The 14,605-nt window shown below is 55.0% G+C and overlaps 7 protein-coding genes across 7 annotated transcripts; 4 read left to right on the forward strand and 3 right to left on the reverse strand.

Moving 5' to 3' along the window:
• Positions 1-495: 495 nt before the first annotated feature.
• Positions 496-2,770, forward strand: PG998_011070 (f-box and WD-40 domain protein; the record flags this gene model as incomplete). The annotated part of the gene is made up of 2 exons (XM_066877886.1): positions 496-1,643; positions 1,705-2,770. 2 exons carry the CDS (start codon positions 496-498, stop codon positions 2,768-2,770), a joined length of 2,214 nt encoding a protein of 737 aa, XP_066726940.1.
• A 1,925-nt stretch (positions 2,771-4,695) lies between these two features.
• Positions 4,696-5,894, forward strand: PG998_011071 (uncharacterized protein; the record flags this gene model as incomplete). Its single annotated transcript, XM_066877887.1, has 5 exons — positions 4,696-4,756; positions 4,832-4,879; positions 4,970-5,456; positions 5,500-5,676; positions 5,738-5,894. 5 exons carry the CDS (start codon positions 4,696-4,698, stop codon positions 5,892-5,894), a joined length of 930 nt encoding a protein of 309 aa, XP_066726941.1.
• Positions 5,895-6,187: 293 nt separating this feature from the next.
• PG998_011072 (uncharacterized protein) lies at positions 6,188-7,390 on the reverse strand (the record flags this gene model as incomplete). The annotated part of the gene is made up of 3 exons (XM_066877888.1): positions 6,188-6,580; positions 6,657-7,240; positions 7,372-7,390. 3 exons carry the CDS (start codon positions 7,388-7,390, stop codon positions 6,188-6,190), a joined length of 996 nt encoding a protein of 331 aa, XP_066726942.1.
• A 412-nt stretch (positions 7,391-7,802) lies between these two features.
• Positions 7,803-8,503, reverse strand: PG998_011073 (uncharacterized protein; the record flags this gene model as incomplete). The annotated part of the gene is made up of 2 exons (XM_066877889.1): positions 7,803-8,096; positions 8,135-8,503. The coding sequence occupies 2 exons, from the start codon at positions 8,501-8,503 to the stop codon at positions 7,803-7,805; spliced, it is 663 nt and encodes a 220-aa protein (XP_066726943.1).
• Positions 8,504-8,913: 410 nt separating this feature from the next.
• On the reverse strand, positions 8,914-10,068 carry PG998_011074 (pre-mRNA splicing factor CWC25; the record flags this gene model as incomplete). Its single annotated transcript, XM_066877890.1, has 1 exon — positions 8,914-10,068. The coding sequence occupies one exon, from the start codon at positions 10,066-10,068 to the stop codon at positions 8,914-8,916; it is 1,155 nt and encodes a 384-aa protein (XP_066726944.1).
• A 569-nt stretch (positions 10,069-10,637) lies between these two features.
• On the forward strand, positions 10,638-12,164 carry PG998_011075 (COP9 signalosome complex subunit 2; the record flags this gene model as incomplete). The annotated part of the gene is made up of 2 exons (XM_066877891.1): positions 10,638-10,678; positions 10,739-12,164. The coding sequence occupies 2 exons, from the start codon at positions 10,638-10,640 to the stop codon at positions 12,162-12,164; spliced, it is 1,467 nt and encodes a 488-aa protein (XP_066726945.1).
• A 1,029-nt stretch (positions 12,165-13,193) lies between these two features.
• On the forward strand, positions 13,194-14,059 carry PG998_011076 (uncharacterized protein; the record flags this gene model as incomplete). The annotated part of the gene is made up of 2 exons (XM_066877892.1): positions 13,194-13,383; positions 13,476-14,059. 2 exons carry the CDS (start codon positions 13,194-13,196, stop codon positions 14,057-14,059), a joined length of 774 nt encoding a protein of 257 aa, XP_066726946.1.
• Between the last annotated feature and the right edge of the window lie 546 nt (positions 14,060-14,605).

Here is a 14,605-nt window from a genome sequence, read left to right on the forward strand (position 1 = left end):
AGAGCTATAAATCACCAATCGTCTCTCGCCTCCGATTGCCGCACATCATTGGACGGACGGCAAGGACGGCCAGGGCTGTCGAATCAGAGCTTGTTACTTTGTTGCCGATTGCGCAAGAACGCCTAGGGAATTGCGAATCCCATTCCGACAAGTCTTTTCAGCAGCACACCGCCGCAACCACCGCGCACCCTTCATTAGCAATCCCGACTCTTGCTCATCCCATTGAGTTGTCCTTTGCCGCTGCATTTTGCAATCCAAACCGGCCTGAAACGCCCTTTTCAATCCACCGCGTGCACTCGCCCCCAAGGCGATATCGATCGGTCCAAGCACGTCATTCTTCTTGCTCGAGGGCCGACCTCGTACATAGTCCAGCTGGCCCCCCAGGTTACACACCTCTGGTTCGTCTTGTATGCGATGAATACATAAGGCGGTAGTCTATGCAGGGGAAAGCCAGAAACCATTCCTGCCGTATTCGACATGTATACATCCGCCACAATGGACGGTACGACATCACTACCATGGATCAACGGCCATGATACCCTGCCGTCGACGGAATACGACTTCAACCTACGCCCTAGCGAATCGACGGCGACCACGAACTACAACTCTTCTATATCTGCCATTCCAACATCTAACCGTCTTCGATCCCACCACCCTTTGTCGCCAACCTCTTCGATCCCCTCGCCGGGCACAAGACCTGTCGATGATCACGTTTCCGGCGAGTCTCATAAGTCCACTACCAACAACTGCGATAGGAGGAAACCACACGAAGAAAACGTATCACGCATGTCCAACATGTCGCAACAGGCGGTCGGCCAGACAGTGACGCCTTTCTTGAGGGAGCACATACCTGGCATATATGCCCCTGTTGGCAAGCCTGACACACCCGCCATGGCCCTGGCGAGGACCAAAGACAATCGAGACCCTAACAGCAAATTCTGCTACCGGCATGCACCCGACTCCAAGTGCCGCAAAGCAGCCGACGAGAACAAGATGGCCTTGATACAGAGCGAAATGGAAAACCTGCCATCTGCCGACCAGCAAGCTATTGCCCATGTCTGGTCGTTGTTCTCGGCTGCACCCACGAAACACAGAGAGCTTATGCTGCAAGGCATCGTCACCCAGTGTTGCTTCCCTCAACTATCGCTTGTGTCACGCGAAGTGTCCGAGCAATTGAAGATCGACTTCCTCTCGGCTTTACCAACCGAACTCTCTTTCAAGATTCTATCATCCCTTGACTGTGTATCATTGTGCAAAGCAGCCCAGGTCAGCCAACGCTGGAGGGTGTTGGCCGACGACGATCAAGTGTGGCATCATATGTGCCAGCAACACATCGATCGTAAATGCACCGCATGCGGTTGGGGGTTGCCCCGCCTGGAAAAGCGGCGTCTACGTGACTGGAAGAAACAGCAGCAGCGTCTGTTGGAGCAGCAAACCCAGGACCGGGTTGTTGATGTGACCGATGTCGACACAGATGTCAACGCGACTACCACAGCAAGCCCAGCCAAGCGATCGGCGCCAGCCCACGAGGAGGACGACAGAACAAAGAGGCAATGTGTCCACAACGAGCGCCCCAGCCCTGAGCGCAAATTCCGGCCCTGGAAGACGGTTTACAAGGAGCGGTTCCAGGTCGGATCTAACTGGTATGTTTCCCCCTGTATGTTTATGGGTGACTTCCGTGCAGCGACTAACAGTGCCCTACAGGAAATATGGCCGATGTTCCATGAAGGTCTTTCGCGGCGAACACACGAATGGCGTGACATGCTTACAGTTTGATGATAATATCCTCGCCACTGGAAGTTATGATTCCTCCATCAAGCTTTGGGACATCGAGAAAGGCCATGTCATCCGCACGCTGCGAGGCCATACATCCGGCATCCGAGCTTTGCAATTTGATGACCGATTACTTGTCAGTGGCAGTCTGGACAACACTGTCCGCATCTGGAACTGGCGCACCGGGGTATGCATCAACACGCTACATCACCAAGGAGGAGTAATTAGTGTTCACATGGACGGCGATTACCTGGCTTCTGGTTCAATGGACCAGTCGATCAAGATCTTCAACTTCAAGACTCGACAATCATTTTGCCTGCGAGGCCATGAAGATTATGTCAATCATGTCAAGCTTGACCTCGCCTCTCGGACCGTCCTTTCGGCTTCAGATGACACGACGGTCAAGCTGTGGGATATTGATAGCGCCACATGCATCAAGACCTACGAAGCCCATGTAGGGCAAGTGCAGCAGGTGCTGCCACTTCCCGACGACTTCGAGTTTGAAGACGAAAATTTGGCCGATAACGACGCTGCCTCTACGACTAGTGGTCGTAGCGGCAGCCCCGGTATGGGGTCATCGTCACAAAACGGATCATGCGCAGAGACGCGTATAGCATACGGACCCGTCTTTGAACTCCAAAAGGATCGGCCTCTGCCGCCGCGGTACATGCTCACAGGTAGTTTAGACAACACGCTACGGTTGTGGGACACTGCGACGGGCAAATGTTTGCGCACCTTCTTTGGCCATGTCGAGGGGATTTGGGGCGTCTGTGGCGACTCGCTCCGCTGTGTGAGCGGCGCGAACGATGCGACGGTGAAGGTTTGGGACCCCCGGACGGGCAAATGCGAGAGAACCTTCACGGGGCATCAGGGCCCGGTTACGTGCGTCGGTTTGAGCGACAGTCGCATGGCGAGCGGCGGCGAGGACGGGGAAGTTCGGCTCTATAAGTTCGACAGCGATCCGTCGGAGGCAGAGCAGCTGGGAACGCCTGCGTAGAAGGCAAATTAAGCATGGCGATTATGGTTATTATGGTTTCTTGGACTCGCTTCGAAGAAAATGGGCTTGGCGTTTAAAGATACCACTTTGGTTGGACACGGCCGGATATGGATAGAGGCAGGGCAAGAACCGGCACAGGCGTTCAAAGGAATTGAATTTATTGGGGTGGTTACAATGGAATCATGCTATGGGAGTAGGGAGTCATGTTTTGTGACATCAGCCTGGCAAATCCACTACCACGACCTGGCTCGCAGCCACGAATGTCGCGTGTCATATTTACCCAAAAAAATGTATATCTGACCAGACGTGTTTTCACGTGAAATACAAGTCATTATATTGAAAGCGAGTCATATCAGCGGTTAGTGGTAAGTACAGACAGCTGGCGCATTCACGTGCCACATCGATCACACCTGAGGATTAGCTATGCAGATTCGCTTAAGTCTACCAGAGCGACATGGCCGTTCCGATTCCCTCCTCGAACACATGGTATCGAGCTAAGTTCGGTCAAACACCGAGCGTTGGCATGCCTCGGAAGTAGCCGCCGGGCCATACGTGTGAGGCTGGAATATGGAAGCTGGAGCTGAGGCAGTAGACAGTAGACAGGAGAGCAGGAGGGCAGGAGGCAGGTGGGGCCCCTTCTCTCTCTTCCCCGCAAAATCACAAGCTCGGTTCACAGTCGGCAATGGCACGACACAACGTCATTCTCGGTCAGGCGTGATCACAGGCTCAAGAAGCAGCAACCGCAGCAGCAGCAGCAGCAGCAGCAGCATCAGCAATAATTCCAAACGCCAACCCTCTTCTCCAAGGCCAATTGCAGTGGAAAACCATGGGCCAATTCAACAAGACCGTCTGCAGCTGGGCCCCATGAACAATCCGATCTGGACAGACTCCTTTTGTGGTCCCTTGGTTCAGCAGCTGTCGTTGCAGCATTGCTGGTGATGGAAGCTCCGGTCCGCCGAGCTAGAGGGTTCCGGCTATGCGCGCTCGCCTCTGACCGAAACGAAACCCAACCAACCTACTTCCTCCCGCTTCAGAACCGGGGGACTGGTGACTGGCTGGGGTACAACTGTTAGTTGTTTTAGTTTTGGGGGAATCACTTGACAGGACATCTGCCGACTACCTTCTCCACGCAGGAGCCGCGGGTATGCAAGCTCTTGGTGTATGTGCTAGTAAGTCGATACAGCTTGCCTCAAGAGTCACAGAGTACAGTGCTGTGTTGAAGCTACTATGAGACGGTCACGCATGGCTATCCCGAACGAAAAGAAGCCACGGCGTTTTGGTAAGCTGCCTGCATCCTTCTCCCCCCCTTGCCCCCTAGCTGGGTCACCCGATTCGGCTACAAGGTCATCGCCCAGAGGCTCGGCTCTTGGTTCTAAAGCAAGGACCCTCATGTATTATATTTACACTACAACCCTCCAGTGTTGGAGTTATCCTGGGCTGTGAGGTTTAAAGTTCTGTCGGTTCCCTTTACTATCCTCCCCTTCGCCCTCTTGGGTCTGCTTCTGACTTTCTTGTCCCTTTTCTTCTACTGTTCCCAAAGTAAACATTGTCCCGACGAGGAGGCCGCTTCTGCATCTCTCTCTACCACTGGACGTCTTCCCCTTGGAGTATACTGCTCTTGGTATCGGCTTGGATACCACCCATCGCTAGCAAGTTGTTCTTGACTTGACAGGCTCCCCAGAGTTCTTGGCTCAGACACTTATATCCCTCTTTCTGGCTTCCTGCTTGGTCGACGTGAACGCGCTCTTCTTGCGTACGGAAATATATATTGAGGCGACGACGCAACCCACGGCCTTTTTCCAATAACGGCGCCCTGCATTGGGTGTTTCTGTACTTTGTTGAGGCGGGAATTTGGCGAAAAGGGGCGCAAGCCCGAGTTCGATTCGAAATAGTCTTATTCAAAGGCTAGAAGGGCATACACAGCCATGGCGACCAAAGTCAAGGGCGATGGAAAGTCGCCGCCGTCAGCGGCGACCAACTTGATCGGTGAGCTCAATCTCTGCCCCCGAATCGCGCTATCAGCACTCGTTGGACGATCTCGCTGAAATTTTCTTGTTATAGCCGGTGGTGGTGCAGGCATGATGGAGGCTCTCGCATGTCATCCTCTGGGTTAGTACCTGCTCCCCTTTATTCTGAGTAGCAAGCAACCCCTATTCGACTCTCGATGCATAGACTAACCCCGGTATCCTTCTTCTTTAGACACGATAAAAGTCCGCATGCAGCTCTCCCGGCGGGCGCGGATGCCGGGGGCTCCCAAACGCGGCTTCCTGCGCACAGGAACTGAGATTGTGAAACGCGAGACGCCGTTGGGCTTATACAAGGGATTGGGCGCGGTGCTGACGGGCATTATCCCGAAAATGGCAATTCGATTCACGTCATTCGAGTGGTACAAACAGCAGATGGCGAACAAGCAGACGGGCGTCATCTCCGGGCAAGGGACGTTCTTGGCTGGCCTGGCGGCAGGCGTGACCGAGGCCGTTGCCGTTGTCACCCCGATGGAGGTCATCAAGATCCGCCTGCAGGCCCAGCACCACTCCATGGCCGACCCGCTCGACATCCCGAAGTATCGCAACGCCGCGCATGCCTTGTACACGGTCGTCAAGGAAGAGGGCGTCGGCGCGCTGTACAGAGGAGTATCCCTGACGGCTCTGCGCCAGGGCAGCAACCAGGCCGTCAACTTCACCGCGTACACATACTTCAAGGAGGCCCTTCGCGAATGGCAACCGCAGTACGAGGGGGAACCTCCCCAACTACCAGACTACCCTCATCGGTCTCGTCTCGGGCGCCATGGGACCCCTGAGCAATGCGCCCATCGACACCATCAAGACGCGCCTGCAGAAGACGCCGGCCGAGGAGGGTGTGAGCGCCATGCAGCGGATATCCAAGATCGCCGCCGAGATGTTCAAGTGAGTTGTGCCCTGCCGCTCCCCGGATGATGATATGCTGACAAGATATGTATTTCAACAGGCAAGAAGGCTTCCACGCGTTCTACAAGGGCATTACCCCAAGAATCATGCGTGTCGCACCGGGCCAGGCCGTCACTTTCACCGTGTACGAATACTTAAAGGAGAAGCTGGAACGGAAAGGTCCAGATTTCATAACAGGCGGCAAGTACGAAGAATAGAGGGAGTTTGTGAAGATTAAGTCAGGGTCGGGGATTGACCTGGTGATTTGTTCCCGCATACATAGCATTTTCGTCTTTTGTCGTGGTATTTAGAGGCACTGCAGGTAGGCGTTGGACGATCTAGGTACCGATGCATATATCAATATCAAGCCAACCTCTTGTTTCTTGTCATAAAATCCGTGTGTTTCTATTCGCAGAAGTGTGCATTCATCCACATTGCAGATTCTCTAGTTCTAGCCAGCAGCTTCATGCTAATCGATCTATGTAACGCAACCTACACTGGACACATCCATCTACCTGCCCGGTCGCTTGGGTCGTCGGAAGGCCGTCTTGACCTCCGCCTGAGGGTGCAGGTCCGACATGACGGTCTCCTCGGTGATCTCGCTGGGCTCCTCGACTTCGAACTTCTTCTCGATTTGGAGCCCGGCCTCGCCTTCGGCCACGGCGAGAACGGCGCGCTTCATGAGCGGGTACATCATACGGAACTTGATAGACTTGCCGGCCGCCGCGGGGCACGTGTAGAAGAACAGAACGGGGCTCTGCTCGCTACCCTGGTGCGTGTGCGCGTACCGCCAGAAGGTGAAACGCGGCTCCGTCGTCGGCATGGCCGACACGAGCTCGGAGATGGACGAGGCGGACCCGGCGTTGGGGACAAGTTCGACGACTTCGCTTTGCGGGTTGATTGTCTGCGGCAAAGAATGATCGGGTTAGTCGTTGAGTTATATAGTGGCAGTAGCAGTAGTAGATGCATGTAGGACATACCAGCATGACGAGGCCTGTGCCCTGCTCGCGGCCCATCTCGCTCAGGGCCACCAGCGCGTCGGTGGCGACGGGCATCTTCAAGTTCTTGCTAAGATGGATCTCGCGCTGCCCCATGCCGGCGCCGGCCTCGGCCTCGGCGCGCTTGACCTCACCCAGGGTGCGCTCCTCCTCGGTGAGGGGCGCCTCGAGCTCGGTGTGGCGGTCGTGCTTGGCGAAGCCCTGGGGGCCCAGCTCCTCGGCCGTGGTGGCGAAGATGGTCTCGCGGAAGTGCTCGGACCCCAGCTCGCGCACCAGGGTCAGCCGCGTCGACGCGAACAGCATCTTCTGCCGCACCTTGGCGGCGTCGGGCACGTACGACACGGCGACCAGCCGCGGGGCGTCGGGGTGCCGCTTCAGCAGGACATAGAGGGCCTCGTTGGGCTGCAGGTGCGGGGCCAGCGAGGAGAGGTTGCTCGCGAAGTCGGACGAGGTGGAGGGCAGCGTCGTCAACGGCGCCAGGGATTCGGAGCGGATGGTCACGAGCAGGCCGAAGAGGGAGTCGTCGGCCAGGAGCTTGTTGAACTCGGAGACCAGCTCCTGCGAGGCTATACGCGGCAACACGTGCAAGTGTTAGCGGGCGGACAGGCGGCGGCACACACTCACACTGCTTCTCTCGGCTGGCTGGAGGGGAGAGGCACCGATGTGCGTGGTGGGATGATGCCCGCATGGGACGTACCTGAGATTCCAGACTGCATTTTTTGGGGGGAGTTTACTGGACAGACGATTCACTTGATTGAATACTGAATGCAAAGTAAAAGGGGCCAGTCACCCATCCAAAGGAGAAGACGGAAGGATACAGGATTGGACGGGTTGCAGGGACGAAGGTCGATTGATGCCTTGGAGCTGCCGGGATTTGGCGGTGCATGCAATTGCAATCCGTTCAACTGCCCCGCCATTCCCAGGGTCTTCGGTGTAGCGCCCGGTGAGTGTCCATCAAGTGTGTTCCACCTACTTCACTTCCAAGTTCCCTCTCGCACATCGTCATCGTCATCACTTATATATATTTATTTCTAAACGAGCTCACTTGGACATGGTGTACCAGCGAGACCAAAGCCCTCGGCACATCGACCCCCTGATCCTGATCTTTGACCGCTGTCTGTCTCGTTCTTAGGGCAAATGACTATTGTATCCTGCCTTGATCAGACGCCGCCCGGCATCCCACACTTCGTCGGGGATGTCTTGGTGAATCTGGAACCCCTTGGCGGGATACTCACGAATTCGAACCAAGTCGCCAACCATGATATTAGTAACCAGGTCGTGGGGGTTGCCAGCGTCCGGGTAGTCGCGCCAGTCGAGCCGGGGCGACGCGACCATAACCACCGTTTCCGGGTCGGGCCACTGCTTCTTGAAGGTGGCGTAGGTGCGCCTCTCCATGTAAGGCTTCTGCACGAGGATGAACGACTGTATCTTCTCCCCCGTTGCTGCAACAGGTCCCAGACGAACCGGACGTTTTCCCCTGTGTTTGTCGACCGGCTCTCGACGAGTAGCTTCTCGTCCGGGACCCCCATCTCGCGCGCGACGTCGGCAAAGACCTCAGCCTCGGGCTTGGCGAACCGGCCCTGTGTCAGCTTGCCCACGCCGCCCGAGAAGATGAGGATGCGGTCGCTGTAGCCCTCGAGGAACAGCTCGGCGGCACGGCGGGCGACTCGCACGTCTAGGCTGCAGAGGCAGAAGACGGCGTCCACGGGGCGCTGCAGAGGCATATCCATCTTGTGGTACTCGTAGACCGTCTCGGCATCCGCTTCGAGGGAGCCAGATTTGCTATCCGCCACCGAGGTCGTATCTGGTACCAAGTCTTCCCCCACCATTCTTGGGTGAATGATGCGACAGGGTATTGCTTGAACTAAGCGGAGAAGGTTTAGGAGGATGTTGACGTTGGGGAACTCCTTCCTCCAGGTAAAAAAACAGAAAAAACCAACAGCCTATTGTGAGTGAATTGCAGTGCAGGGCGATTCCGCTAAAATACGCGGGGTTGTTGGCGCCCAGCTTTCTCCTTGAGTGAGGACCCGGCTGATAAAACGGCGTCAACGGCTGTTGGTTCCTGTTGTAGACACCGTCTGCGTCAGGTAGGTTAACAATTCACCATAAAGTAAGCATGATGTCTATAGCGAGAGGCTCGGGAACATGAATTTCAGCGTATCCGAAGGGGTATATTAACGCTATCAACAAGAACCTGGCGTAACAACATATCAAGGTATTGGTAAGCTTTGCAATATCCTTAGTTGAAGACCTTTTTGCGCAAACCGTTGACGAACTCCTGGTCCGCATATTTCCCGGACCGTTCCCTTGCCTTGTTGTCCTTTTCCCTCTCCAATCGCTCACGCTCTTCAAGGGCCGCTAGCCGACTCACGCGATCCTCGTCCAGTTCCGAAGCCGCGGCTTGCATCGCGGCCAATTTTCGCGCACGTTCTTGCTCAGCCTCGGCATTCGAACCACCGCCGCTCGCACTCCTATTTCCACCACCGTTACTGTGTGTGTTGGGATGCCTGGGGCCGTCGCGCCTGCCACGCTGTGTATACTCCCGCTCGCCCCTGTGGGGTCTTCGTTCATAGGCATCCCGGCGTTCTGAACCGTCCCGTCTTGGCCTCTCAGATGTCTGTTCTTCGGAGTAGTTCCTCCTCGACCTATGTCTGTCTTCGTCTGATCTCGACGGCCGTGGACTACGTGAGCGCGGGGAAGGGTCTCTCGAGCCAGATCTGTGACGTCTGTGTCTCCGCTCCCGCTCCCTTGAGTCGTCCCGGATTCTCGAATCCGAGCGGTGATGTCTGTGGCGGCGGTGCTCGCGATCCCTGGAATGCGACCGATGTCTATGACGGTGGCGTCGCGAATGTTTTTCCTCTCGGCTCTTGGATGTGCTTTCATCCGTCTTGCCCATGGTGGCCAATAATTGTCGCCTCCTGGTAGGGTCTTTCATGATGGCCTCGTAGGCGGCCTGTTCCTGTTTCTTCATGGCGAGTAATGGGTCGTCTCGGATCTTGGCTGCGGTATCGCGAGCGGTATTGGCGTTCTGCAGAGCCATGAAGCTCTCCTCGCCGGCATTCTTCTCCAATTTCTGATGTTCGGTGCCCTTAATGAGGTTGTCGACCCTTCGCTTTCCGAGCAAATAAGACTCCTGCTCTTCCGCGGTGCCGCCGCCCGTGTCGCTGGGGCCACTGTACATCCAATCGACGCGGTCGACTCGTTTGCGGTTGCCAGCGGCCTCGAGCTGGTTTTGGATTTCCTCCTTGGCGCGTTCTTCCTTGAGCTCGCGAATTCTCTGCTCGGTGCGTTTCCTCTCTTCGAGGGCCTTCTTTTCCTCGTCGTAGACACGGGCTTGGTTTTTCATCAAACCCGGATGCCATGACTTCTTCAAGTTCAAATCGCCGCCTCCCATGATTGCGGTGTTGCGATGGCTGCGACGTTGGTGATGTGTGTTGCAAGCACCGGCAAAGGCAGGCGCGTCAGGCCAGTTGAGAAGGCCGATGGACGTAAGTGGGTGGTGGGTGTTTGGAAAGGATGATGATGGATGAAACGATAAGCGGCCGACTTCGCCACCTGGAATAAATAAAGCAGATGGCAGAGCCCAAGCAACTTCGGGGGATGCAGCCCCACGAAAAGGAACCTTAAAGCCGCGGGCCCACTGTTGTCCAGTAGTACCTGATCGTGGCTACTCCAGCAGAACTCCAGAAGTCCAGGCTGCAGTCAAGTTGCCTTCTGCCCCTCCACAGCCCCGCAATCAGCTGGCCCATTAGTTATTAGTTACTGTAGGGAATGCACAGAAGACAGGCAGGCGGCAGCCAGTACAGCTCCGATAAGATTGCGAGCTCCAGATAGCCTCATCATTGATCCTCACTCTCATCCTCGCACCCCGTTCGCCACGCACGCACACACGCGCACGGTATTTCACGTAAAAAACAACACTACTTGCAGCTGTAGCCTGTCCTTACCAACCACATCGTCATCATGTCTGACGACGATTTCATGCAAGAGTCGGATGACGAGCAGTATGTCCTTGCGACTCACCATTACCCATCTTTGGCCGCAAGCTAACCTCGCCCTTCCAGGTACGACTTCGAGTACGAGGATGACGACGATGACCAGGACTCTGGCGATGTCGGTATCGAGAACAAGTACTACAATGCCAAGCAGATGAAGGGTTCCGAGCCCGAAGCAGCCATCGAGGAATTCCTGGCCATACCCTCCCTAGAAGACGAGAAAGGCGATTGGGGCTTCAAGGGCCTGAAGCAGGCCATCAAACTCGAGTTCCGCCTAGGCCTCTACGACAAGGCCGTTGAGCACTACACCGAGCTGCTGACTTACGTCAAGTCGGTTACGCGAAACTACTCCGAGAAGTCGCTCACCAACATGTTGGACTTTGTCGAGAAGGAGTCAGAGAATACCGAAGCCCAGCGATGCCTGGAGAAGTTCTACTCCCTCACCCTTGACTGTTTCCAGAGCACCAATAACGAGCGTCTCTGGCTCAAGACCAACATCAAGCTAGCCAAGCTACTACTCGACCGCAAAGACTACCTGGCTGTCACTAAAAAACTGCGAGAGCTGCAGAGAGCCTGCCAGAAAGAGGATGGATCCGATGATCCGAGCAAGGGCACCTACTCGCTCGAGATCTACGCACTGGAAATCCAGATGTACTCCGAGACGCGAAACAACAAGCAACTCAAAGTGCTGTATCAGAAAGCGCTCAAGGTTCGCTCAGCAGTGCCTCACCCCAAAATCATGGGCATTATCCGCGAATGCGGTGGCAAGATGCACATGAGCGAAGAGAACTGGAAGGATGCTCAGAGCGATTTCTTCGAATCTTTCCGGAACTACGATGAGGCTGGTGACCTGCACCGGATCCAGGTCCTGAAGTACCTGCTCCTCACCACGATGCTCATGAAATCAGACATCAATCCATTTGACTCGCAGGAGATCAAGCCCTATCGAAACGACGCTCGTATCGCTGCCATGACGAACCTGGTCGACGCATACCAGCGTGACGACATGCACCAGTACGCAAAGGTGCTCCGCGAGAACCAGGACATTCTAGCCGACCCTTTCATCGCCGAGAACATCGACGAAGTCACTCGCAATATGCGGACCAAGGCCGTTGTCAAGTTGATTGCACCTTACACCCGTATGAAGAGTGCATGGATCGCGCGCCAACTCAATATCTCGGATGCCGAGGTTCAAGACATTCTCGGCTTCCTGATAGTGGATGGCAAGATCCGTGGCAAAATCGATCAGCAAGCCGGCACATTGGAGATCGAGTCGAATGCCGACGCGGAGCGGTTGAAGGCTCTGAATGCCTGGTCCACAGCACTTTCAACCTTGTACACCACCATCTTTACTGAAGATGGATTCAAGTCCACGGACCACCAATTGCCTGATGATGGTCTTGCTGGCAGTGCTTTTTACTCAGACGGCAAAAGACCTCGACGTTTGGATAAGTTGTCGCACAAAGGCAAGGGAATCCATAGCATGATGGCGTAATGGGTAAAGACGAAGAGTGTCTGTTGTTGCCAACTCCTAACGGCAAACAGTGGTTGCGAACGAAGATGCTACATAGACGCATGGGTCTTATGGAGAACGCTTATGAATACAACAACGCCAAACCAGGTAGATGTTACGATTAATGACACAACCCGGCCATTCCGGGTATAGAATACAGGAATTGATCCAGTATGCCGATCTAGCCCCCATATTCCAGTGCTATAGGAGCTGTCAAGAATGACCAAGGGAGAAGTCTGTGGAGATCAGCCTCGACCTGGTCTCGCAATGTTCCGTCCGCCTTTATTGTGACAGTACTGACTTGCTTTGTTCTTTCACAGGAGAACATATGTCTTGTATGCATCGCATCGTGATGCTGGCGCCTTAGCAAGGCGGTATCAGTATCAATGGTGCAAGGAGGCCAGTATTTTCCCAGAATAATTCATATCAGTCTGGGGGATAGGCAACGTACAGACAAGAAGTGAGAGGAAGGGACGCTACCATGAGAAAAACTCTATAACACCCCAATTTGTGTATAGACATAGAGTGACTGAGTGATGATTCTCAAAGGCAGTAGGCATTTCTAACTCACTTGTTGGACGATTCACCAGAGGCAACCTTTCATGCAAAACACTCAGCCAACAAAGAACTCATGCAATAAAAAGTACAGGCAACAATGCTCATTATAGCTAAGTTAAGAAAAGTCTTCTGTTTCTTTGTACCCATCTGATGCCTTACATACACATATAACCCAAATATCTGGTTACTTACTTCGCCAGGGGGCTTGCTCTGCTGACACGACGTTACGTTTCCAGTCAGCGTGACTTGAAATTTGGTATTGTCTATTCTCATCGTTGCGTTGATTCAGTATTCTCTGGTTTGCTTGGGCAGGTCTCGACGCCAGAGACGGCCACGCTCTTTGCCTTCTCATCCTCCCCTTTCCACCCACCCCTTTCCTTGCATATCGGGGAAAGCCGGGTTAAGCCGCTTCTATCAAGAGCTTCTTGTCACTCTCTTATCCGCCCATTTATAATGGCCCTCCAACGCGCAGCCTCTTTGGTAGGCCTCCGCATTCCGCGGGACACTCTCGTGGCACGGGCGAAGCAACTCGAGACGAAGCTAGGGGCGACCTCATACCGGGAGTCGCTCGAAGACGAGGGTGACTACGCGCAGATGAGCGAGGAAGCGGAAGAGAGGACCATTAAGCAGTCGACCTACTGGTGTCCCAAGTTTCGCGAGATTCTCATGGCCATTGAGACCACGGGCGGCGGCGAAGCAACACCCAATACCTCCCCATCGTCTCAACACCAGGAGCAAATCGATCCCTCTTCCCGCCGCCCCCCGAGATCATCTTCACGAAGGAAGACCTCCCCGCCCGCCGCCGCGACCGCGCGACCGGCGCCGACCTCACGACGACCATGGCCGGCTACGAGCTCGCCACCTACCTGCGGTCGCGCGACTACCTGGCGCTGCACGTGCGGCCTAAGATGGAGCCGATCCTGCCGGCGAACCTGTGGGAGTCGTCGCTGATCAAGCTGATGGCGTCCCTCATCGCCAACCTGTGCCGCCTGCTCCCCGCGGCCGGCATCCGGTCGAGCCCCGCGCTGCAGCAGAGCCGGTTCGACGCGCTGGCGGCGGGCGGGTCCACTGGCAGCATCGAGGCCGGCCTCGCCATCCTCGAGGCCCTGTCCGCCGTATGCCTGGTCGCCGCGCAGCACGGCGACGGCTGGGGCTGGCGGCGCCTCGTCATCGTCGTCGACGAGCTCGACTATGCCGAGCACCACACCACCCAGGACAAGGTAAGTCGGTTTGTTGACGTGCTGCGGAAGATCTGCGCCAAGAACGACGCACCCCTGATCTTCACCCTGAGTAAGCCTTGCAACGTGGTCTACGTATAGGAGAAGACAATTTGGCTTGAGTTATTGCCAGAACGAAAAGGTAGGTCTCGCAAGTCATCATGATGTCAGTCAATAACTTGATCAGAATTTCATGATGCCGGTATGGTAGGTCTGAATATGCAATTTGCGCGCTGAGTCTTTCGATTGATTTAACCATTCCAGCAAATAGGCATTATAAACAGTCTAGAGCGCCGTTGTCTCTAGTAAGGTTTGTTTGTAGTGAATCTTTTTGGTGGACAGGTTCACTGGTATAGACCGATCGCAGTCTACTCCTGAATGACAATTGATTACATAGTCCCCAACCGACCCCTTTTGTTTCGGAAGACCACCATGATCTGACATTCGACCGTATCGCCCTGTGTTCCGCAATGCCAAGTCTTTCACTCCTCGCCCAATAATCCAGGAAAAAAGAAGAAAAAATTCCGTTTTCATACAGTGCCGCACGACGTTAGAGAGAAGAACCGCTGCGCCAGGAAACCAGTTCGCGTCATGGTTATAATACCATGCTCAGAGGTGCAGAATGCAGGCAGAAGGCAACGAGGAAGA

This window comes from Apiospora kogelbergensis (genome assembly GCF_038363985.1).
Source record: "Apiospora kogelbergensis strain CBS 113332 chromosome Unknown utg000007l_segment0_segment0, whole genome shotgun sequence".
Lineage (NCBI taxonomy): Eukaryota > Fungi > Ascomycota > Sordariomycetes > Amphisphaeriales > Apiosporaceae > Apiospora > Apiospora kogelbergensis.